Raw genomic sequence first — 26,385 nt, forward strand, 5'->3', positions numbered from 1 at the left:
TCGGACTGTCTACTTTGCAAAAAGGGGTTATTTGGGGGATATCTGTACTGTTCTGACATTTTTGGACCTCAAGAAATTAGATTGGCCGTCAATACTTCAGCATTGATCAATATTCAGATCTATACCATAGTTTGTGAACTCTATACCTTTCCTACAGACTAAATAATAAATACTAATTTGGGTTATTTCCACCAAAGACATGTAGTAGAATACATCTCGGCCTAAATTTATGAAGAACAATTATTAGCAAACTTTTATAACGGAAACAAAGAAAAACGTGGGTTTTTGTTTGTTCTAAATTTTCGGTCTTTTTTTGTTTAGCAATAATAAAAACCTCAGTGGTGATTAAATACCTCCAAAAGAAAGCTCTATTTGTGTGAACAAAATGGTAAAATTTTAGTTTGGGTACAATGTTGTATGACCGCGCAATTGTCATTCAAAGTGTGAGAGCGCTGAAACCTGAAATTGGCCTGGGCAGGAAGGGGGTAAAAGTGCCCGGTATGGAAGTGGTTTTGATTTGCCTGAAGTGCTTAAAGTGAAGTGAAAACATGAAACAAAAAAAAGCCTATAGTGCTGCCGACCTCAACAATTATCAGGTTTGTTCGTCTATTAAATCCTGTAAGTGCTTAGTATTGCATTCTTAAAAAAAAGGACTGTGGTCCAGTTCTTGCTTTAGGGTGGCTCCATTCTCTTGCGAGGGACCAACGCAGTCACCAGAGTGCACGTGATCCTGGCTGGGACTGCAATTGAGTGTCCTGTGCATCCTCACATTCCAATCGTAGCAGAAGTCTACAATGGCAAGCTGCTCCTCCTTCTTCCAGTAGCTTGATTGACAGCACCTTGCACCTGTGCTGTCCAAGAGACTGGTAATATTCATATTATTATAATAGAGGATTTACACCGATCAGCCATAACATTATGACAACCAACCTGATATTCAGTAAGTCCCCCTTTTGCCTCCAAAACCGCATACTACCTCACAAACATAAAAACCTATGGCACCATATTATATTAACTGATCAACCATCATGTTAGATCAGATACTTGTTACATTTCTTTTATCCAATGGTCTATGCATTTTGTGATGCAGAGCCACTTCCTTAAGACCAGGCCCAGTCTGAGACAAAAAATAGGCCTGGGCATTTTAGTAAGAGAGAAGGTGAGGGGGTGAGAGAGGGAAGAGACACAGAGGGGGTGACGGAGAAAGAGATAGGGAAGGATGACAGAGGGGGGGTGAGAGAGTGGGGGAGTAAGAGAGAGGGGGGTGATAGGAATTGAGAGGGAGTGAGAGCTAGATGGGGAAGGATGAGAGGGGGTGAGAGATTGAGGTCTGAGAGGCAAGATGAGAGACAGAGGGGGGTGAAAGGGGGATGAGAGACAGAGGGCTGAGATGGGAGAGATAGGGGGTGAGAGTTGAGTGGGGAGATGAGAGACAGAGGGGGGTGAGAGAGAGGGGCGTGAGAGACGGAGAGGAGTGAGAGGGTGAAAGAGATGAGAGAAGGGTTGAGACAGAGTGAGGGAGATGGGAGAGAGGGGGTGAGAGATTGAGGGCTGAATGGGGAGATGAGAGACAGAGGAGGGTGAAAGGGGGATGAGAGAGGGAGGGGGGGTGAGATGAGAGGGGGTGCGAGATTGAGGGCTGAGAGAGGGGATATGAGAGAAACCCCAAGCCCTGTCCCTTTCTGCGGTCCCTCCTGTGCCCCCCTGTCTACCCAGTACTTTCCATGCCAGCAGCAGGAAGGTCAAGGCTCTGGAATACTAATCTCATTATATATGCTACATGTGTTCACTTTAGTGAATTGATTTATGATCAATATAAAGTTCAAAGTGCACTTTAAAACAATACAAATCAGGAAGAATTTTCTTTTTTTTTTTGCATTTAGGCTACGTTCACACTAGCCTTGTTTTCAAGTGGCAGAAAGGCGTTTGGGAAGTGTTTTTAGCGCTTCCCAGACGCCTCTGACAATTCTGCCCATTGGTGGTGTCAGCCTCTCGTGGATCCCAGCTCCTGCAGTTCCTCTACCTCCACTGCTCTCCAGTCACCAGCTGCCACTGTGTCACTTCTGCCAGGGTGAAACCGCCACCCTGAAAAATTACGCCCTAGGCAAATGCCTTGTTTGTCTCTATTCTATGCATGAAGGTAAAAAACCTTCTGTGTGAAGCAGCCCCTCTAATATTCACCTGAGCCCCCTCTTGATCCAGCGATGTGCACTGCAGTCTTGGCTATCCTGGGACTCCTTCTTCCCATTGGCTGGGAAAGCAGCAGGATCCATTGGCTCCCACTGCTTCAATCACAGCCAGTGAGCCAATGAGAGAGCAGAGCTGTGATGCAGAGCTGCGGCTCAATGTGTCTTATGGATGCATAGAGCAGAGCTCAGGAGCGAGCACGCACCGTTACCCCCTCCATGGCAAGCGGCATACTATAGGGGGCACTGGCCAAGGGGAAGGAGCCAAGAACGCCCTGAGAAGAAGAGGATCAGGGCTGCTCTGTACAATAACCATTACACAGAGCAGGTAAGTATAACATGTTTAACCTCTTTGCACCGGCTCAACGCAAATGTGCGGCCTCCCGGCGTCTGAGCCTAGACGCCGAGCAGCCGCACATTTGTGTTCTATTACAAAAAAAATGTGCTGAGAGCGCATGCCCTGCGCGCTCCCAGCACACATGTCCGGTACTCATGGAAAGGTCCCGATCTCCTCTTTCGATCGGGACCTTTCCCGATCATGTGACCACTGTGACAGCATGTCACGGCAGTCACATGACCCTAAACCCTGCCCTGCCTCCTGGCTTCTGAAACCCTTAAAGGGTCGGGAGGTGTCGGCACCAAGGGGTTAATATCACTTTAAACCCATTTGATGGTAAAAAAAAAATTGTTGGGAGATTTTGGGCAAGGCATTAAAAAAAAACAGATGAGTGTAATGCTGTAAGGTACATGCCCTGTAAACAATGTCGATTGTAAGCTCCACGGGCAAGGCCCTCTTTTTCCTTCCATATTAAACCGTGCTGTAGCTGTACTGTCCCCCTTTATATTGTAAAGTGCTGTGCAATGTGTTGGCACTATATTAATCCTGTATAATAATAATAATAATAATAATAATAATATGCTATTGCCATTTTCTTGCAGGAGAGGGTCCTCCTTAACTGGTAAGATGCAATATTGATCGATCGATCTATCCTTCCATATCTATCTATCCATCCATCCATCCAATCTAAGATTTGGAAAGACTATTATTATACAGGATTTATATGGCGCCAACAGTTTGCTCAGCGCTTTACAATATAACGGGAGACAATACAGCAACAATACAGTTCAATACAAGAGGGACAGAAGGGCCCTGATCCTGGGAGCTTACAATCTAGGAGGACCAGGGGCGGACTGACCATTTGGAAACTCGGGCACTGCCCGAGGGCCCGGGATCAGTAGGGGGCCCCATGAGATGCCCCTGGAACCTTTTTCATAGGCTTTTTTGAGTTTGGGCAAGGACACAGGGGTCCCATGATCCCCTATTGCCCGGGGGCCCCATGATTTGTCAGTCCACCCCTGAGGAGGACTATGAGAGATGAAAAAATATTTTCAACACAGTCCTCTATTCCAGGGGATCTCCAAACTTTCTAAGCAAAGGACCAGTTTACTGTCTTTTAGGCTTTAGACGCAGGGGTGTCAAACTGGCGGCCCTCCAGCTGTTGGCAAAACTACAAGTCCCATCATGCCTCTGCCTTTGGGAGTCATGCTTGTAACTGTCAATCTTGCAATGCCTCATGGGACTTGTAGTTTGACACCCGTGTGCATGTTTAGACGGACTGGACCATGGCCAGTGGGAGTAAAAAAAAATGTTCCAGCACCATTGCCCCATCACTGGTTTTAATAGTACTTCATCGTTGATATTGGTGAGATTAGTGCTCCATTGATGGTGTTAGTAGGGGGATTGGTGCTCTATCATTGGTGGCAGTTGGTGACAGGACAAGGGGTTGGGCAAGAGGGGTAGCTGCCATGGGCGCAGCAGATTGGGGGGGGGGCAGAGAATGAAAGTAGGACCCATCCTCCAACATGTATTAGTAGCGGGGGAGGGGCCGCAGTTTCACATCCTTGCCCTGAGCTCTAGAGTTGCCACCGCCTCCCTTTAAAACCGAACACATATGAATGACACAGGTTCTGTGGCTGATTAAGGTGGTCATTAAACTCACATAGTGCCTTATCTGCATTAAATTAGCCCCAGAACCTGTGTCATTCATATATGTTCGGTTTTAAGGCGATGAGGTGGCAACCCTGCGCTAGATGGACCTGTCCCGGTACTGGTTGGTGGAATGGTGTCCCAATGGCCAGATAAAAGCAGGCAAAGGGCCCCTTTCCCCGGGCCGCAGTTTGGAGACCGCTGCTCTATTCTACTAATTAGACGCCATTTTTTCGAAGTCCGAATCCTAACCCACCTCAGTCTTCGACAAAATGGCTCCTACATCCGGGGACAAAAAACTCCTAGATCATTTCCCAAAACACGACCGCGGCCGCCGAGTTCTGACGTGGCCAATCCCCATTGGCCAGATTCGCATGCTTGTCCAACCTTGTTTTTAAAAATTGTCCAGTCAAACTGCGAGCGGCGCCGGAGCGCTGCGCTGATTGGCGGGCGGCCCTTGGCGGGTCCCTTGTTCGCTCTAGCCGCCGCCTGGTTTGAATTTGAACAGAAGGAAAGTTGGCTGGGTAACGAGTCGAAGCGGGAGGGTAAGTACCTGCATACGGCAGCCGTACTGGGTCTGGGGTGGGCAGGCGGACGATCGCTGCGTGTTACCAGCCGCTGCACGGGGGTTTTCATGTTACAGGACATAGGGGTGATGTAGCGATGTCACCAGCCGTGGTGCAGTACAGAGTGGTGTAGCCTGAGGTGCATACAATGTGGGAGCGCCATAGGGTTGTATATAAACAAACACAGCAATAAAAACATACTGCTTGCCTGAAGAGCTTACAATCCAATGCCCTTTCATTGCCAGAGCCCACTTTTCCCTTCATTGTAACACGTATTTAAATGGACATTTAAATGAACATATATATTGTATGAATATAAATATTTATTACCGCCCCCCCAAAAAAAAAACCACGATACCCTCTGAGATCATTGTGCCTATAGAATACAATGATGGCGATTGTAAGGTTTATGTCACATGATGTCAGCACAACCCCCCCCCCCCCCCCCCCCCGTGGGCCCTGCTGTACTTACCTCCGGGGATGCCGAGCTGTCAGCCGCTCCAGGGGTTTGAATTCCCAGCTCTTCTCCATCAGGGCTTCCAGGACAGAGCAGACCAGTGTGACAGCGCCGGCCAATCAGAATCACTCTGATCTGCCCTGGAAGTGCTGTACAGAGAAGAGGGGGGGGGAGGTGGGCTTCACCGGTATAGTGCCAATACATATATTGTACATTCACATCACTCCTTGCCTTTTAATTGTTTGTCGCCCGTCCGTAGGAAATTTAGCTCCAGGCTCAGCAACGTTTCCTCTTTACCTCTAGGTTTTCTGGCGCACGTCTCCTGCTGTCCTGTGCTGTGATTGGACACAGCACAAGTTTGTCAGCAGGTTTCAGGCAATGATTTTGGTGGTATACCTGCTGATCAGGTGTGCCCAGTCACAGCACAGAGTTCTGTGTTGGCAAACACACAGAACAGCGATCTGGCTGCTTCTTTTCCATGAAATCAACTTTGCGTTCAGGGAGAGAAAGCAGCCAGATCTGTGAGTAAAAGCAACACATATTACACTTGTTAGGCACGCAGTTAAAGCGATAATAAAGGCTTAATTTTTTTTTTTTTTTTAAATAATAAACGTGTCTATACTTACCTGCTGTGTGTAGTGGTTTTGCACAGAGCAGCCTGGATCCTCCTCTTCTTGGGTCCCCTGCAGGCTCTCCTGGCCCTTCGGTCCTGTCTGGTGCCCCCACAGCAAGCAGCTATGTGGGTACTAACTGCTCTGTGTGTCCATTCATACGTGGAGCCATGGCTTGGCCCTGTCCCCTCTCTCTTCTCATTGGCTCACTGGCTGAGATTGACAGCAGTGGGAGCCAATGGCTCCCTCTTCTGTCTGAGCCAATGTGGAGAGTGAGTCCCAGGATAGCTGAGACTCCAATGCACATCGCTGGATCGAGAGGGGGCTTAGGTGAGTATAGGGGGAGCTGCTGCATAGAGAAGGTTTTTTACCTTCATGCATAGAATGCATAAAAGTTAAAAAACCTTGAGCTTTTACAACCATTTTAAAGCGGAGTTCCACCTGGAAAAAAAAGAAATAAAAGTCAGCAGCTACAAAATACAGAAACTTACCTGTCCCTCGGTCCAGCTGTGTCCTCTCCATGGCTGATTTCATCCAGCTGTCTTCTCTCCCTGGCACCAGCATCTTCAGTGTGGGCACCCGGCTGTGACAGCTTGTGGCTTCACAGCTGGGTGCCCACTGCACATGTGCGAGAAGTGCTGCGCTTTGTGAATGGCCCCTAGTCTTCTGGGACCTGTCACATGTCCCAAAAGACTACGGGGAGGGAGGGGGGAGGACAACTGCTTCCGATCGCCTAGACGATCGCAGCGGAAGTGGGAGCGGGTACCTGTCAAATCAGAGTACCCGCTCCCCAAAGGTGCCAATCCGTAATGGGGAGCAGAGGACAAAGGCTTAAAGCGGAACTTCCCCTTCCCAGCCAGTGTCAATAGTACAGTGTACAGAATTATCACTGATCACTGTATTAGTGTCACTAGCGACCTCAGTGTCAGTGTCCCTCCCAGCCAGTGTATGTTAGCACCAGATTGCCCACCACCCTATTACAGTGCCAATAAAAGTTGCTGATCATCATTGCCAGTATAGTGTCTATAGCTGCTTTTCTCTTGCGTTCATTGACGGACACAGCAGCTTCTTCTTTAAAGCAGTGCACCACCCAAAAGGGTAAGTTCTGCTTTAATGCTTTTTCTTTTTCCCCGCTCCCCATTAAGGATTGGCACCTTTTGGGGACCCAAATTTAACAGGTACCCACTCCCACTTCCACTGCTATCGCCTAGGCGATCAGAAGCAGACGTTTCTCTCCCCGTCCCTTCCTGTAGTCTTCTGGGACACGTGACAGGTCCCAGAAGACTACGGGGCCATTCACAAAGCACAGAGCTTCTCACACATGTGCAGTGGGTACCCGGCTGTGAAGCCGCAAGCTGTCACAGCCGGGTGCCCACCATGAAGATGCCGGCACCGGGGAGAGAAGACGGCTGGTTAAACCAGCCGTGGTGAGGACACAGCTGGACCAAGGGAGAGGTAAGTGGCTGTATTTTAAAAGTCAGCAGCTACAGTTTTTGTAGCTGCTGACTTTTATCTTTTTTTTTTTTTTCTTCAGCTGAAACTTCGCTTTAACCTTAACGAAGCAAGGATTGAATTCCTGTATCTATACCATAGTCTGTAGACGCTATACCTTTCACACAAACCAAATAATATACACTTATTAGGGGTTTTTTTTTCTTACCAAAGACATGTAGCAGAATACATTGTGGCCTAAATTCATGAAATTTATTTTATTTGGTATTTTTTTTATAGCAGAAAGTAGAAAATATCTTTTTTCTTTTTTTTTTTTTTCTTTTTTCAAAATTTGTTTTTTTTATATTAAAAAATAAAAAAAAAAAAAAGCCAGTCGTGATCAAATGCCCCCAAAACAACTCTGTGTGAAAAATAATTATATAAACTTTATTTGCATACGGTGTTGCATGACCGAGAAATTGCCAGTTAACCACTTGCCTACCAGGCACTTATACCCCCTTCCTTACCAGGCCAATTTTCAGCTTTCAGCGCTGCCGCACTTTGATTGACAATTGCGCGGTCATGCAACATTGTACCCATATGAAATTTTGATCATTTTTTTCTCACAAATAGAGCTTTCTTTTGGTGGTATTTAATCGCCACTGGGCGCTTTACTTTTTGCGCTATAAATTAAAAAAAGTGCAAAAAATTTGAAAAAAAAAAAAAAGTTTATTTGTTTCTTTTATAAAATTTTTCAAACAGGTATTTTTTCTCCTTCACTGATTTGCGTTGATGAGGCGGCACTGATGGGCACTGATAGGCGGCACTGATGGGCACTGATAGGCAGCACTAAAGGGCACTGATAGGCAGTACTAATGAGGTGGCACGGATAGGCGGCACTGATAGACAGCACTAATTAGGGGTCACGGATAGGCGGCACTGATATGCAGCACTGATAGGCGGCACTGATGGGTGACACTGATGATGGGTACTGATAGACGGCACTGACTGGCATCACTTCTGGGCACTGACTGGCGGCACTGACTGGCACAACCCCTGGGCACTGGTGGGTGGCACTGGTGGGTGGCACTGGTGGACAGCACTGGTGGGTGGGCACAGGTGGGTGGCACTGGTGGGCACAGGTGGGTGGCGCTGGTGGGCACAGGTGGGTGGGCACAGGTGGGTGGCACTGCTGGGCACATGTAGGTGGCACTGCTGGGCACAGGTAGGTGGCACTGCAGAGTGGCACAGGTGGGGGCACTGCTGGGCACAGGTGGGGGCACTGCTGGGCACAGGTGGGGGCACTGCTGGGAATGGGTGGGCGGGGCTAGTGGGCGCACAGCTGATCGGAACTTGCGGGGGTCACTGCTGGGCACCGATCATCAGGGCACTGATCATCAGTGCCCTGATGATCGGTGCCGATCCCCGCTCTGACAACTGCCGGTTCTCGGCAGTACTTTCCTCACGATCTGACAGCGTGAGGAAAGTGCAGCCGAGAACCGGCACTTGCATTTTCCTGTGATCAGCGTGTCATTGGACACCGCTGATCACGTGGTAAAAGGCCGGTGGGATCGGCCTTTCACCACATCTCGTGATCAGCTGTGTCCGTAGGACACAGCGATCACGGAGATCGCCGGGTGCGCGCCCCCTGGGGCGCGCAGGAGAGCGCGTTCTGGGAGGACGTCATATGACGTCCACTCAGAACTGGCCGGCCGCGGTGAAGCCGTCATTCGGCTATGCGCGGTCGGCAAGTGGTTAAAATAGCCCAGTGTTGAACAGCAAAAAATGCCCCAGTCATGAAGGGGGTAAAGCTCTCCAGAGGTCATGTGGTTAAAGTGGAACTTTAGGGCAGAATTAAAGATGGCCGAACAGGCAGGAATCTTCATACAGAAAAGACATTCTTTGTCGCTCCTGTATTAAAGTTACTTACCTGCCTGTCTGCCTTAGTACAGTGAGCCATGCATGCGCAGCTCCCTCTACAAATTTAGTAATACCGAAACTGACTGACCTCTCATGCATGTACGGGAGTGACATCATCCCTGCCCGGCCAGTGATCAAGACCCAGAAGCCTGCCATGTGGGGAGCTCGAGGACGCCACATCGCTAGAGCCGAGGTGAATGTGTTTCTGCTTTAAGGAGCTTATAGTCCACGGTGATCTTACATGTACTATTGCCAGTTAACTTACTAGCATGGAATGCGGGAGAAAACCTAAGCAAGCACAGAGCAGACTCCATGAAGATATAGTGCCCTGGCTGGGGTTCAAAACCAAGGACCTCAGTGCTGCAAGGCAGACATGCTAACCACTGAGCCGCTGCATCCTATTCCTGGTCTGAAAGAGAATTCAATCGTTATTTATCTTCACTTGCTAGCCTATGTTACAAAACTTTTTGCTGCTTATGGAAAGTTGGGGTTTTCACGTATGAGTACACATTGGGGGTAAAGAGAGGCTGTGACCGATGCACCTCTTACTCAGATGGCTAATATAATTCCTATGTTCCGGAAATGCTGAATGTTTTTTTTTTCATGTAGGATCTGAATATGGAGACCTCATTAGAAAAGAAGCAACAGCAGCCCCTCAAGATGTCCCGCCTGCCCATCCCACCCAGCAGGAAGAGACAGCTGAGCGATGAGAACCAGGAGCAGATGTCGAGGGTAAAGCCAGTCCTAGGGGTTTGTTTCCTGTTTCTGTTTTCTTCTTCCTTGTGGGTGGTGTGCTCGGCATCGGTTGGGGAATTGCATTAATGCGTATCATTTAAAGTAAGTACATGGGGTTGTGAAAGGTAGCAATTTCTAACCAATGGCACGCAGTCCCTGCGACTCCTCTACAACCCCTCTTCCTCCTTGGGTGAACCTTCTTTCTGCACCTCCCTGTCCTTGCAGTCTTTACTAGGGTCACAGCAGACCTGTCTGTAGCTGTGGACCACGTTCATTATCCCTTCCATACTTCACAGAGGACTTTGTGGTACCTCTTCTGCCTCTGCACCAGCTGATTAGCGGACCTGGGCACTCCTGTTGTTTGTGGCTGTTAGTCTATAAAGGAGCCATCCTTTGTAATAAATATCCTAAAGATCCGGGTTGTTTGATTACACTGTTCAACAAATTTTATTTTTTGCCAGTTTTGGAAACAAAAGGATCCATTTCTTAATGAATTTCACATTCTGAGTTCAAATATAACAATGAAATTTGTCAATTGGCTCTAGTTTTTCTGTAAACGGAAAGTTTTCTACTATAGGCGTAATGACTACATAATGCACAATAATTATATAGATAGATGTCTTTCCACAAATATAAAGCAAGTGATATTGACTACATAACAAAGCCTAAATGGCATAATATATTGCATAGGATTACCAAGAAAAATTATAGCCATAAGCTAAGTTGAATCATTTTAATACTTAGGATTCTCACTAGTTTTGTCTTCGGTTTGTGTCGGTTTTGCTTCTCTTGGCTTTTCTCTTGTATTCGAGGAAAGGGCTATCTCTTACAACTGCACGTGACTACACGCTTCAGGTTCTTCCTCACTTGACTCAACCACGAAGGATTCTGGTGCTTTAGGAATTGGTAGCCCCTCTCCATGAGGAACTGGACGTATTGCCGATGGAATATTTGGATAGTGCACAGATAACTTTTTCTTCTTATTTAGCCCTTTTACAGTTGGAGGCACCATACAAAAGTAACAATTACTAACATGATCTGTTGGCTCTCTCCAAATCATTGGCACAGCGAAAGGCATAGATGCCTTTTTTCCATTCAACCATTGCTCCAGTGCCGTCCCACAAGAATTGCAGCATATATGTGGTGCCCAGCTCTTGTCCTGGTCTCCTATCTTGCAGCCAAAATACAAGTTGTAGGCTTTCTTAATCATTCCTGTTATCCTCCTTTTTTGTGAGATAAAAGTTATTTCACCGCAGATATAGCAGAAATTATCTGCTTTATTCACACAAGTTCGAGGCATTACTGAGTAGCCTATATAAGCATAAAACGAAATGTAAAGACGCTGTCCAACTACAATCAGCTACAGATACTGCAGCTTTTATGCAGTGAAGTGATGCAATTAAAGGCTAATATTGCATCATCTCAGTATACATGCAATTTTCTATTGGTCACCAGTATCAATTGCGCAATATGCAGCTGAAGTTGCATCATAATTTTGAATGGCTTACGTCATTAGATGGGTGAATATATCATGGAAACTAGAGCCAATCAACATTTTTTAGGGTCATTTTCGTTTTCAGCACCCCAAAATTATGTAAGATTAGCTAATTTTATGCCCAAAACTTTTTACCTGTTGAACAGTGTTATTTCTTCACTGAATCCCCTTCTCAACTGTTATCCCCTGCAAGTCCAGACCGAAAACACTATGGCCGTGTCATACCTAAATCAGAGGAGGCCCCAAGAGCCCAACCTATCTTACATCTATGAGTGGGTTGAATGTCACAGTCCAACTGTTTTGACCATTGACATACCAGCAGCGGATAAAACAGTGGACTTATTTTGTCATCAATGGGTAGATCTAGGGCAGGGGTGGGTAACCTTTTTTTTCAACTGAGCCAAATCTCGCCAAAACCACGATTGAAATTTATTTTGAGAGCCACATTTTTTAAAACTGAAAATACATCCCCCATATAGTAATTCACCCCCCATATAGTAATTCACCCCCCATATAGTAATTCACCCCCCATATAGTAATTCATCCCCCATAGTAATTCATCCCCCATATAGTAATTCATCCCCCCTATAGTAATTCATTCTCCATATTGTGTCAATTCACTTACCTTTGCTCCGCGCGTTCCTCTCGCCGTGTTCCAGCGCCGTTCCGGTCTTCAGGGCGGACTGTGAGAGGAGAGGAGTTCGTCATGCTGCCCCGCCTACATCCTGACAGCCAATGTTTGCCACGCTCCGCGGGCCGGATTAAAAGGTCCGCCGGGCCGTAGTTTGCCCATTGCTGGGCTAGCTGCAGAGTCCTGACTTTTGGGGCGGCCGCCCGAGAGGAGGGAGGGGAGCGGGCGCCCGGCACACAGAAGAGCCGCATTAGAGTGTGTAAAGAGCCGCATGTGGCTCGCGAGCCGTGGCTTGCCGACCACTGATCTAGGGTAACGAGTACTTTCATCAGGAGGTATTTTCAGGATCTGCAGCTGTTTTAAGGCCTAGTACTACAGCATACTCCCGTGGCAGTTCAGGGAGACGCACCCCCACTGATGTCATATTGGAAACAGTGGCTGTGTCCATGCAGCCACTGCATCACAATTGACAACAATCAGACTGTGTGCGCAGGGATGCATGGAACACTTGTGCTGGTAAATGCAGCCTAACACAGGCATACGTCGTAGTACACCCCGTGTCAATAAGGCATTTAGGGGGAACTTCCTCAACTTGCACTCACTTGACTTTCCTTCTTAACATCTGTTAAAGTGGGTCTGAACTCATGAATATTTGCTATGTTTGAAGGAGTTTTATAGAAATGTTACTGTGCCCTAAAAAGTACCCTGTGCATTTTATGGTTTCTGATTTTGCTATCACAGGGATTCTGTTGTCATTCGCTCACTCAGGTCTTGTTTGATAACAGTACTGACAAAGCAAAAAAGTAAACGTACTCTGTCTCCTCAGAAACGTCTGAGACCTTCGTCCCCTGAAGCTGAGCTGCCGAAAGTTCGGGTGGCAGCAAGCATTGCCACCACCAGGCCCCGTGTGGCTCCTGCAGTTGCTTTACCTAAACCTCAAGTGATCGGTAGGTGACATCTGCTTAAAGCCTAAGTCCGGAAAATAAAAAATGATCCCTTGTAGTGGGGCTGCAAAAAAAACTTTAAAGTGGAAGTCTAACTATAATTCTTAAAAATGTTCCCTCCTCCTCCAAGTTATCCTGCCAAACCTGTATAAAAGAGATATGTGTACTTGCCTATTTTCAGTCCGCTCCATTCATGTGATCCTAACCACTTTATTACCGTGCTACAACTGAAAGACCGCTACAGCGCAGCTCTCTTGTTCTGGGAGGCTGTCCATGGATGTCCTCTTAGAATGCACCCCCTGGGGCACACATCAAGCACTCTCTTTGACCGCTGTGTCTTTTAGACACAGCTGATCACAGATAGAGGTAAAGACCCAAACACCTTGTCCAATCACAGCTGATCACATGTAAACAGACTTGCCGATTATTGGCAGTCTTTTCCTCACACACTGTGTCTGTGAGGAAAGGACAGCTGATACCCGACAAAGCTGTCTGTACTTTGTTTGCACTGATCGTCACATCAGTGAAGAAGAAAAGTGACTTATTTGCAAAATTTTATAACGGAAACCCAGCAGTGATTAACCTCTTCCCAACCGCGCTATATCCGAATGACAGGTACAGCGCAGTTGTCCAGTTCTGGGAGGGCTTCATATGACGTCCTCCCGCACGCCCCCAGCGGCATGCACCCCCAGCGATCTCCATGATCGCTGTGTCCTATGGACACAGCTGTTCAAGTGATGCAGTAAAAGGCCAATCACAGCAGCCTTTTACCACATGATCAGCTGTGTCCAATGTCACCGCAGATTACAGAGTAAACACAGCTGCCGGTTATCGGCTGCACTTTCCTCATGCTGTCACAGCATGAGGAAAGTACTGCCAATAACCAGCAACTGTCGCAAAGGACATTTGCACCGATCAGGGCACTGATGATCAGTGCCGCCCAGCAGTTGCATCCAAAAGTGCCGCCTATCAATGCCCATCAGTGCTGCATATCAGTGCAGCATCATCAGTGCCGCCTCATCAATGCCCATTAGTGCCAACTCATCAGTACAACCTATCAGTTCTCATCAGTGCTGCCTATACATGCCACCTCATCAGTGCTGCGTATCAGTGCAGCCTCATCAACGCACATCAGTGAAGGAGAAAAATTACCTGTTCGCAAAATGTTATAAACAAAGAAAAACCTTTTTTTCCAAATTTTTTGCTTTTTTGTTTATAGTACAAAAAATAAAACACCCAGTGGTGATTAAATACTACCAAAAGAAGGCTCTGTTTGTGAAAAAAATTATAAAAATTTTGTATGGATACAATGTTGCATGACAGCTCAATTGTTATTCAAAGTGTGAGAGTGCTGAAAGCTGAAAATTGGCCTGGGCAGGAAGGGGGTAAAAAGTGCCCAATAGGCAAGTGGTTAAATGCCACCAAAAGAAAGCTCTGTCTTCAAAATAAATTATGAAAATGTCATATAATACAGTGTTGCATGACTGGCCAATTGTCCTTCAAAATTTCAAAGTGTGACAGCGCTGAAAATTGGCCTGGGCAGGAAGGGGGTGAAAGTGGTATAAAGATAAGTTCACCTTTTGATAAAAAATAATGCATATTTTTTTGCAGGTAAAAAAAAGTGCATTTTATTATTTTTATGCTGCAGGAGCCTGTAAAGCACTGCACCAGCGATCAGCAGATTGCTGGTGCCATGCAGGTCTCTTGCAGATCTGTCAGTATATCGGCTTGCCCGTATGGGATGTACTAGCAAGCCGATATACTGCCAGGAAGATTCAGTGAAATACCACGACACTCCGCAGTGCTGTTGTAGTTCATTGAGAACTACAAGCTGACGAGCAAGCTGTCAAAGCGGGGGCTGGTACTTTCATAACATGTTAAACCCTGAAAATGGGTGTAACATGTTATGAAAGGTGAACTTCTCCTTTAAACAAGGGAGTGCCTAACAATGACTGTGATTTCTCGGAGCTGTATCTTCACCTATAGGCTCCCATGGTCCAGCTGTTGTTAGTGCTCCCTATTCTCCAATGTAGCAGGCACTGGGTGCCGGAGCTGCGGGATCACGTGACTAAACCAGAGCAGAATAAGGATAGGTTTATAGAAGTATACACTTTTCTCTTTTTTTTTTTTTTTTCTTTCCTTAACAGGTGACGCAGGATAGGTAGGAGTGGGATGGAACATAAAATAGTTAGGCTTTTCTTCTCCTTTAAATGTATATTATTATACAGTATTTATAAAGCGCCAATAGTTCGCTCAGCGCTGTACATTACAAAGGGGGACGGAACATGTGACAGAACAATACCAATACAATGCAAAACATGAGGGGATCGAGGGCCCTGCTCCTTGGAGCTTACAATCTAGGAGATAAACTCTAGTTCATGCCCTTAATGACTTGTTAACACTTACCCCCATGACCTGCTTTCTGAGAAAAACAGGACACACATCCACCACCCATGCTAACCCTGTCTCATTTTGACAAAAAAGCCTTTTTTTTTTTTCTTTTTCCCTAGTTTATAAAAAAAAGGCTGCTAGTATAATTACTCACAGCAAGCCTAGCTTGTCACACAAATCCAGATTCAAAATTATAACAAATTATAGAGAAAAGAAAAAGAAGAGGGAAAAGTATGTAAAAAAAAAAATACAATGATGATGAAGTTAAATTGTGCACTGTTTGGTGTTGCAGGTCGACAGTCTCTGGCAGTAATAAATCCAAGAAACAGAGCAAACTTATCAGGTAAGTGATCTAATAGGCAATCATTTCAAATGTAACCAAGTTTTTTGTTTTTCTTTTTCATGGTGTATCGGGAAAGCAATGACTGAGTCCTGTATGCTGTGCACCACAATCTGGGGATTATTAATAGAAAAGAGAACAATGCAGGGGCACTGTTAGATGATTGCTCTAATGGCATGGGTTACTTGATGACAAGTCCACTTTGTGTGATCTGTTACATTAAGCTGTATGCTGGCTAAGTCTGGTCTTACTGGTCAAATTGTTTTTTTCCTTGCAGCTGCACCAGCCAAACCCAAAATGACTGCACCAGGTGAGTCTGAGCAAAACCGCAGCTAACTGTTTTATTTTTATTAAAAATGTCAGTTGCTGACAAAATGGTGGCCTTGAGGCATCCTGTACTGTCTGCACACGCCCCAACCCCCCCCCCCCCCGCCCCCCCACCACCACCACCACCACCACCCTTACCACAGAGCTGCAAGTCAAATTGCCAGCATTCCCTATAATAGCATTGCATATATGCTGAGAAATCTGGTTATAGGTATATTTGGTTCATGTTTACCTAAATCAGTGGTTCTCAACCTTCCTAATGCCGCGACCCTTTAATACAGTTCCTCATGTTGTGGTGACCCCCAACCATAAAATTATTTTCGTTTCTACTTCATAACTGTAATTTTGCTACTATTATGAATCTCAATGTAAATATCTGATATGCAGGATGTATTTTCATTGTTACAAATTGTACATAATTAAAGCATAGTGATCACAATAACAATATGTAATTATATATTGTGAAATATTTATTTCTAATTACAAATAAATGAAATTTTGTCTTGAAGCACGGTGTAGCAAGGGTCATTCGACCCTCCCAAAGGGTTTGCGACTCACAGGTTGAGAACCGCTGACCTAAAGGGATGCACACATTGGAGTTTTTCTTGCTACAGCACTGCTAAGGTGTATGTATAGACTGCCATTTTTTTTACCTCTCCTATTGAGATTGGTAGTTGCCTGGCTTTCAAGGGTCCAACAGTTTGGGGGGGTCATGTGCAAAATCTTATGCACAAAAAAAACAATCAGATACTGGGTTGTATTGTCAAAATTTAATTGAACAAGCTGAATTTGGAAGCTGATTTAGCTACCATGCACAGCTGCAACAGATTCCCAGTGCAGTAGTTTTAGTAAATACCCCCCTTTGGGTCACAGGCCTGAAAGAGCTGTAGAAATGAGGCATTCAGAAATCCATTTTACAGTATGCTTGTTCTGGGTCTGTCTCAAAAGTAAGGAAGCCAAATGCAGCCTTCAACAAACTGCTTTAATGCCACTTCCCAATAGCAACTGCTTTCCTTTCTCTCCCCTACCACCAATCCCCACATTTTTTGTTCCCTTTTCTCCATAGAGAAGAGAAGGTCAATGCCTGGTCACACCGATTTCTTAGCATCTATGCCATTTAATTTATATTTATTCATATCAAATTTCCCATTTACGGTTTAGCACCCACTCAGCCAGCAGGCACAAAGAAGCGTGCTGCCTGGGACTTGAAGGGTCAGGTCAATGATATGAAAGACAAAGTGACAACTTACAAGGGAAAGATGCAGTGCCTCTCTGGAGAGAACGCTCGTCTTCTGAACACCAAGGAACAGCTTGCGAAGCAAGTGGATATACTGAGTATTGAAAATGCTGATCTCAGCCAACAGCTAAGGTAATTTCAGGGGCGCTGCGCAATGTCTGACAATATACTACCTCAATTGCTATAAAACCTTCTAGACCAGTGGTCTCCAAACTGCAGCCCGTGGGCCGAATGCAGCCCTTTGCTTGCCTCTATCTGGCCCACGGGGAACTATTCCTCCCACTGATACAAACTAGGAGGCACCATTTTCTTCCATTGGCACCAACTATGGGGCATTTTGCCTTTTTCGGACACCAATGATGGGGCACAGTTCCTCCCACTGATATAAACAATTAGGTACTATTCCTCCAACTAATACCAAGGATGGGGCACTATTCCTTCCTCTGATACCAGTGATGGGGCACTATTCATCCCACTGAGACCAATGATGGAGCACTTTTCATCCAACTGACAGCAATGATGGAACACTTTTACTCCCACTAATACTAATGATGGGGCACTATTCCTCCCACTAATACCAATGATGGGGCACTATTCCTCCCACTGATACCAATGTTGGGACACTACTCCTCCCACTGATACCAATGATGGGACACTATTCCTCCCACTGATACCAATGATGGGGCACTATTCCTCCCACTAATATCAATGATGGGGCACTATTCCTCCCACTAATACCAATGATGGGGCACTATTCCTCCCACTGATACCAATGATGGGGCACTATTCCTCCCACTAATACCAATGATGGGGCACTATTCCTCCCACTAATACCAATGATGGGGCACTATTCCTCCCACTGATACCAATGATGGGGCACTATTCCTCCCACTGATACCAATGATGGGGCACTATTCCTCCCACTAATACCAATGATGGGGCACTATTCCTCCCACTAATACCAATGATGGGGCACTATTCCTCCCACTAATACCAATGATGGGGCACTATTCCTCCCACTAATACCAATGATGGGGCACTGTTCCTCCCACTAACACCAATGATGGGGCACTGTTCACAAAACAGGATACATGTAGAATGGGGGGCTGCAATCCATAAGCCACGGTCTATCGACCGGGAGACCTCGAACAGGACCCTGTGCCACCAGACCCTCAGTGCACAGCTGAGGACAGAGGGTGGGATGAGGACCTTCAAAATTAACTTTTCAAGTTAACCCAAAAGTCCTAGCAACCTATCACCAGCTTGTTAATATGAAAAGTCACGCTGACAACCTCCCTCCCCAACCATCCAAACCTGTACTGACTTCCACTCTCTCCTCTGTGTACACAGGTAGATTACTGCTTGGGACACTGCTATGAGAGGAGAGAGGGGGGTGGCAGAAGACGCTGCTGGGGGGCGGGGGTAAGAAGGCCAGAGGTCACTGTTATGGGGGAAAGGGGGGGGCAGAGGACACAGCTGTGGGGGGGAGGTGATGTGAAGGGAGCAGAGGACACTGCTATGGGCAGGACCACCCCCATAGCAATGTCTTTTACTGCCCTTCACATCACCTCCTACGGTAGTGTCCTCTTTCCCCCCCCCCCCCCCCCCCCTTCCCCCATAGCAGTGTTCCCCGCACCCCCTCCCTTTCCCTTCCCTCCCATGGACAGCTATTTTAAAAATATGAATTCCCAGCAAGCTGCTGGGGATTGATTTGGATTTTATCGCACCCCTCCCCCCCCCCCCCCCCCCCCCGAACCCCCACCCTGGTGTGCTTAGGCAGTCTTATGCTGGGTGCCAGCTCGTCTCTGCAAATCTTCCCTCCAATGCAGAGTGCCTTTCAGAACCAAAGCAAGTATGAATAAGCCCTAATAGTCCTGAAATATATTTCTGGCAGCACCATCTGAAAAACTGAACAATCAAGTCACCCAGGTATGCTCCCCATGATAGAATGGATTATAAACAGGAAAAGTCTCATTTGTATCCATCTTCCAAGATTTTTCTCAGGGGTGCCATCAGTGTCTACACAGAAGAGATTTTCCAATAAGAGTCCTTTTGTGCAGTATATTGTTGGTTTAGCACAATTATAAACACCTAACAGAGATACTTCCATCTAACAAAATAAATTCTGCCTGGAGTTGAGTTGTAAATAGTGCTATGATGGTGACTAGAGATATATGATCGTATCGTGTTTTTGCCAGAACTGTGGAATCAAAGCTGAAGTCCGAACAGCAGAAGCTGGCGAACTTGGAGAGAGAGGTTCGGCGTCTGACTGGCCTTTGCCAGAAACAGGAAACTGAGTTGTCTAATGAGAAAAATACTGTACAGGAGTTACGGGAGACCAGTCACAGTCTTACAGAACAGCTAAAGCATAAGGAGGTAGGTGGGGGTTTTGTTTTTTTTAATTTTCTGCATTACTGGGGTGTTCTGATGTTCAATTAACACGTCTGTCCACCACACTGCCCCGTACTACATCACTGACCTAATATCCAAGTACCGCCCAACACGCACACTCCGCTCCTCACAAGACCTCCTTCTCTCTAGTTCCCTGGTCTCCTCCTCCCATGCCTGCCTCCAGGACTTCTCCAGGGTGTCGCCCATCCTCTGGAACTCCCTGCCCCAACCCATCAGATTATCACCTACTCTCCTCTCCTTTAGGCGCACCCTGAAAACCCATCTCTTCAGGGAAGCCTACACCACCCCCTGCTAACTTGCCGATCTCCTCCACTCTTCCTACCACTCCATCCCCCACAGCTATCTCCTCCTGTGCCACCATCCCCTCCCTCCTAGATTGTAAGCTCCAAGGAGCAGGGCCCTCAATCCCCTCATGTTTTGCATTGTATTGGTATTGTTCTGTCACATGTTCTGTCCCCCTTTGTAATATACAGCGCTGAGCGAACTATTGGCGCTTTATAAATACTGTATATTAATAATAATGTCTTGTGTGGTTTACTTCCTCTTGCACCTTACTTTTGGTCCATCACTATGGTAGGTGGCTTCATAAACCAGTAGTAGAGGTGTGGGACAGGCCAGTGCAAGCAACTCTGGGAGATTCCAGACTAAACTCGCCGTACTCTGGTATCTGCGCTAACAGCAGGACTGGGGCTAAGGTATACATAAAAGCCGGCACTCTTTCACGGTGCTGATGTGTTTCAGCCAGGAATGGGTTTACTCCTAGCCAAAGAGTAAGGCCATTCCTGGCTGAAACTCGTAAACACTGTTCTAGCTGTGTTTTTTTTCACCCCATTCTCTAGTTCAGCCTTTCTCAACCAGGGTGCCTTGAGGTTTCTTCAGGAGTGCCTTGGCAAAATGTCTAAAAGTGCCCAAAACTTGTACACAAGCCAGCGGGTGGAACAAGCCTGCCTTTTAGTTGCACAAAGTCATAGGATCTCATTGTGCACCATTACGACTTTCTGACCAACGGCGTCCTGACAACCCAACCAATGACATCAGTTGATAAGCAGGGTGTCAGCTGCCTGCGCAGCATCCTAGTTTGACCTTCCCCCGCCCCTCTCCATCAATGCTGGGGTCACATTAGCTCAGTGATGGAGAAAAAATGAGGGAGAAAAGAAACATTGGAATACTAGTCAGTACCAGTGTGCAGAAGTGTATTTGCTTTGGAAGAATAAATTCACATTTTGGAATTGGGTGTCTCAGGACTGTCCATAATTTAAAGGGTGCCTCAGGACTGCCCATACTTTTAAGGGGTGCCTTGACTGAAAAAAGGTTGAGAAACAATGCTCTAGTTAAACAAAAAAAAATAAATAAAAAATTGTATAGCCTATTGACGAGTGCCAGCTTTTATGTACAACTATGAGAGATCGTTGCTGGTTTTTAAGTGTGCCTATGCCCAGGCTAGACATTGACATATTTTATATATATTTTTAAAGTGATACTAAAGGTTCACATTATTTATTCAAATTTTTTTTGTTGTTAAGTAACAATCCTGTCATACTTAACCGGCTCTATGCAATGGTTTTGAACAGAGCAGCCCTGATCCTCCTCGGGTTCTCTGCTTATGCTCCTGGCTCCTCCCCCCTGCTGAGTGGCCCCCGAGCAAGCCACTTGCTATGGGAGCACTCCTGTATGTTCGCTCCCATGTGTTTGACACAGAGCGCAGCTCAGCCCCACCCACCACTCCCTCCTCACTGGCTGTGATTGACAACAGGGTGAGCCAACGGCTCCAGCTCTTGTGTCTCTGCAAATGAGGAGGCAGAGATCCAGGAGAGCCGCTGGATCAGGTTCAGGTAAGTTTTGGAGGGGGGGCTAAGGGGAAGCTGCACTCAGAAGGTTGTTCCTTTCATGCATAATGCATGAAGGTAAAAAGTCTTCAGAACAATTTTAACAAGCAGTAAATATATCTAAACTTAAATCTGGCATTCCTTTTTTTCTATAGCAAAAACTGATTTGTCTGGAGGGAGAAAACTCCAGACTGAAAACACTTGTGAGTGATCAGAGTGCAGAGATCTCTTCCCTGAAACATACTGTAGAAGACAGGGATACACAAGTGCATGCGCTGGAGACTGAGAGGAGGAGGTTGCATAACACCGTCCAGGAGCTAAAGGTAAGACCTATCACTATGTATTCTGCATTTCTCAGAAGTATCTACGTAATATGTTATGGGTCTCCTTACGGGTTTTCTTCTCCCCATCACAGGGCAATATACGTGTATTTTGCAGAGTGAGGCCAGCCCTCCAATCTGAGAAGGCCCTTCCTGCTGGAAATGTCCTCTTCTCTCCGAATGACGAGAAGGCCATTGTTCTAACAAAGGTGGAGGAGGTAAGCCATTACATGACATGATTGCATCTCGTATAAAGTGCCCCTGTACTATTAACCTCCTCGGTGGTATGATTATTTCCGATTTTTTTGTGCTGAAAGCGGTACCATTTTTTTGCATGGAAATATGTAGTTTTTTATTGTAGGCTGTAAATTTTAGGAATAACTCACTTAAATCTGTACGAACAAGAGTCTAGTAAACATCCCGGGTAGGATAAAATTTGAAACACGAAATCATAAATTATAATTTAATAATCACAAAAAATAATATAATAATAAATTTAATTCAATAATATAATCAAACCAAAAACACTGAAATTTTAAATATAGCGCCAAGTTCGCACATCACTGAGCAAAGTCGCAAAATCGTTTTCAGTGTCTGATGATGAATTTCCCCACAAATCATTATCACTCAATTCTGCAAGTGGTTCTGATTTACTATCGCTGTTCTCTAGCCGGTCTAAAACCGCTTTTGACGTAAAGGGACGTTTTTGGACACCATGGACGTTTCTAAGTTTCCAGGCAGAAAGAACAGTAAAAATGCAGGCAGGGCGCCGGACAAAGCACTCGGGACAAAATGTATGTGAAATGCATTGAAACAGCAATGTTTTACTATGTAATGATCATTTTAAAAAAAAAAAAGACATTTTTTAAAAATTTCAAATTTGCTGCCGGTTCCGGCGCCCGTACGTCCCGACATCACAGGGACCGGAACACGGAAGCCGGATGCCGGCATCGGCCGGAGGAGATGGCCGGGGACGCTGCAGGGGACACATCACGGGAGCGAAGGACAAGGTAAGTGCTGCAGGGACTCCCTGAGCAACGCCGCATGGTAAGCCCGAGTGTAGCTCGGGGTTACCGCTCTTGGTACTGACATTTTACCCCGAGCTACACTCGGGAATACCGCTAAGGAGGTTAAAATGCAGGGGGTTTAGTCACCTAAAGGATATGCATACTCATTACCTCCTTCAATATATACAGCTAGCCTTCTGCCTTGGTCAGCTCTCATTACTGCGCTTGGTATTTAAAGTGCACTTTCATTCACCAGGCAGATTGGACTCTGCTGAGATCCATCTCTTGCAAATCAGCATTTAGCCAATCAGAACTCTAGTTTTTGCCTTGCTCTGTTTGCATAAAGCTGGCCATAGAAGAATTGAATTGAAATTCGGCCGGGTCAGCAAGGACTGGCTGAATTTCAATCCATCTATGGCCAGTCCTGTTCAAGTGCTGTCCATCTACTGATGACTGCTCACGAATGGGCTTGCTGGAAAACTTTATTTTTGCAGACGTGGTAACGCACAAGGTCAGAATAGCACCAGTTGCACAGCTCTCGATGTACACAGGACGATATCTTTTGGCACACTGCCTTATGAAGGTCGGTGCTCCTTGTGACTGTGCATGCAGCCTTGTGCTGCCATCTATTGGCCTGTTACAAAACTAGTCTGAAAACTTTTTTTTTTTTATACCAACTCGTAAAGCTCAATGCCAGGTAAACCACAAACACTGTGGTTGGAATTTGATGTTTAACCTGCAAAAGGATTTGAATAGCATTCACGCTGGACAGAAGTACAAATACTTGACAGAGAAACAAGGTCCAGAAGCCACCCCAGCAAGGCCACATTGATGGGGTCACCCCCTGTACTCTCCCTCCTGCGTGCAGCCTTGTGCTTCCATCTGTTTGCGTTCTACAAAACTAGTCTCTACTTTTTGATACCACCTCGTAATAGTCAACTTCACTTTGTAATGAAGTTGTCCTTTTCGTACAGCCCCCCCTCCCCACGGGAGCAGGCAGCCCCATTCATTCCTATGGGGATAGCTGTACTTCAGGTGGTTGCTAGAGGCTGCCATAAGTAGGGCTAACCATAGGCATGAATAGAACCACAGAGCACATGACTGAAGAGGAGCCGTCTAGGTCCATGTCGAAGGGGATTTCACTGGATCACGGCTGAAGGTAAGTAGAAAACCAGGCTACCTGCAGTCAGGGTTTTAGGGACTATCATAGAGGAGAGCTTCTCTAAAGGTTTCCTTTACCCATCTTCAGTTAAATGTGTGTTTTATATCAAAGAAGGCATACCATAGGTCCATGCTTTTGTATGGCATGCTGATTTCCCCCTGTACTGAATACAAATGTTTGGTAGACCTTTGTCATGACATCTTATCATTGAAGACACAATGGGGGAGACTTACTAAAACTGGAGAGTGCAAAACTTGGTACAGCTCTACATAGAAACCAGTCAGCTTCCAGATTTTATTAGTAACCGCTTCCCGTCCGTCCTATAGCAGAAGTACTGCTACAGAGTGGAACGGGTGCGCAAAATCACGTGTATATATACGTGATTTTGCATTTCTGGGTAGGGGTCGTGCGCGTGCCACCAGCCACGGCTGTCAATCACCGGGTGCTGGCCAGTGATTATTCACCGGCGCCTGGTGATCGCCGAGCAAATTTCATTTGGGTGTAGGGTTGCATGACCACGCAATTGTAAGTTAAATTAATGCAGCGCAGTAACGCTAAAAATGGCCTGGTCAAGAAAGGGGGAAATCCTCAGGAGGGCAAGGGGTTAAAGCCTAATTGAACAATCTGAAGTTAGAAGCTGATTGGCTCCCATGCACGCTGCACCAGATTCTGAGTGCTCCGGTTTTAGTAAATCTCGCCCAATGTATTCTGTGACTTTGCAAACTCGCATTTGATTTGTATCCTTTCCTTTTTTTTTTTCTTCAGTCCCACATTGGCAGAGAGAAGAGCCAATCTGTGAAATATGACTTTAATTTTGACTGCGTCTTCCCGCCGACCACTGGCCAGGCAGCTGTGTTTGAGGAGATTTCATTGCTGGTCCAGGTAGATCCTGACTCCGTCATCGTCCTGTGTTGTATATGTTTCCTGGTTCCATCTGTGCCGATTACACTATCCTTTCCCCTAATTAGTCTGCTCTTGACGGGTATCCAGTGTGTATATTTGCGTACGGACAGACTGGCAGCGGAAAAACCTACACCATGGAGGGTCCGGACAACGTCTCTGTGGAGACAATGGGGATGATCCCTCGGGCCATTCGGCAGATTTTCAGCTGTGCAGAGGAGCTGAAGATAAAGGGGTGGCAGGTGAGAATACAGGCTGTGCATAGAGATGATCAGCATAGAGATGATCAGCAACTAAGTAGCTACTTCAGCTTTTTCACTGCCTGCTCTTTGCCTTCCTATAGTACAAATTCACAGCAAGTTTTCTTGAAATCTATAACGAGACTATCAAGGATCTGCTGGTGAACCGGCCTGACAAGAAGCAGGAATACGACATCCGCAAAGTAAATAACACCAGCAATGAAGTCTACGTCACCAACCTGCGCTATGTGGAGGTCTCCAGTGTAGAGGAGGTAAGAAGCTGAAGCTCACAATGGTTTTTGTTCATTACTTGACTCTTCCCCCAGCCATTGACTGGACAGTGAGGAGTAGCAGACGATGGACGAGTTCTTCTGTTGGTCTGGCTTATCCAGCAAAATATTTTAGCTGCATCAAAACAAGATGTGCAAAGTCTTTACTGTTTGTTTTACCTAGAAAGCAGCCACAGCTTGTGTAGAAAAGCCAGTGTCCTGCTGCAGAGGAGGACCCTTGCATTCTGTCTGTAAGCAGTGGTCTCTCTGCAGAGGTCCAACACACCACCTGCTATGTCAGACCTATAGATTTGCAACCAGCAAACCTGCTCCTTGGTATTTGGGAGCGCTCTAGCTCTGGCAAAGCAGGGAGTGTATAACAAAAAGAAAAAAAAGCCTCCTGCACAACAGTGTGATAGTCCAGTACAGGTATTGAAGATACCTCCACGTCGTGGAATGTCCTTCTCCACCTGAAACCCCCGGGCCTCACTAAATGCCAATTTAAGCTGGCTACACATGTACTATTGGTGGCAAAACAAATCATAGCGAAAGCTTGGAAACAACAGTTCATACCTTTTACAGAAGTTCACCACCTCCTAGACTTTTTCTTTATTAATGAAAAGCTCTCTTGTGGAGTCTGTGTAGATGAGCTACACGTATGGTGGACGTGCCCACGGCTAGTGGGCTTTTGGTCCAGAGTCTATGGCCTATTGTCGACCCTTTTTCACTCTTACCGTAGAGATCCTCGTCATGCGCTCCTCCATTGCCCACTTTCTGGCCTCTTGTCCCACCAGCAGAGACTGGCTACCTGTCTTTTTATAGCGGCTAAAAGGGCCATTGCTGAGGCCTGGAAGAAACCAACTGTTCAGATTGCGGAGGTGAGGAATATTATGACCACCCTCGTGATTCATTAAAAAATGTTGAGTATCCTTAATGATTCTCATCCTCGGTTCCTGAAAATGTGGAGCCCTTGGTGGTCTTGCGCTTACCCT

At 46.2% G+C, this 26,385-nt stretch overlaps 1 protein-coding gene across 2 annotated transcripts in view; it reads left to right on the forward strand.

The window, feature by feature from the left end:
* The first annotated feature begins 4,606 nt into the window (after window positions 1–4,606).
* Window positions 4,607–26,385, forward strand: part of KIFC1 (kinesin family member C1) — a 33,280-nt gene continuing 11,501 nt past the window's right edge. Inside the window, exons 1-12 of one of the 2 annotated variants that reach the window (XM_089657178.1) lie at window positions 4,607–4,718; window positions 9,768–9,908; window positions 12,846–12,966; window positions 15,647–15,697; window positions 15,972–16,004; window positions 17,183–17,390; window positions 19,457–19,634; window positions 21,652–21,819; window positions 21,912–22,034; window positions 24,751–24,867; window positions 24,954–25,127; window positions 25,229–25,396. In XM_089657178.1, the coding sequence (XP_089513304.1) occupies window positions 9,777–9,908; window positions 12,846–12,966; window positions 15,647–15,697; window positions 15,972–16,004; window positions 17,183–17,390; window positions 19,457–19,634; window positions 21,652–21,819; window positions 21,912–22,034; window positions 24,751–24,867; window positions 24,954–25,127; window positions 25,229–25,396 (1,473 nt within the window). In that variant the 5' untranslated portion in view covers window positions 4,607–4,718; window positions 9,768–9,776. The remainder of the gene's footprint in view (window positions 4,719–9,767; window positions 9,909–12,845; window positions 12,967–15,646; window positions 15,698–15,971; window positions 16,005–17,182; window positions 17,391–19,456; window positions 19,635–21,651; window positions 21,820–21,911; window positions 22,035–24,750; window positions 24,868–24,953; window positions 25,128–25,228; window positions 25,397–26,385) is intronic. The other variant, XM_089657180.1, reaches the window with a different exon arrangement.

Source organism: Staurois parvus, unplaced genomic scaffold, assembly GCF_062004578.1.
Source record: "Staurois parvus isolate SC_StPar_1 unplaced genomic scaffold, SC_StPar_1.0 ptg000973l, whole genome shotgun sequence".
Classification (NCBI taxonomy): domain Eukaryota; kingdom Metazoa; phylum Chordata; class Amphibia; order Anura; family Ranidae; genus Staurois; species Staurois parvus.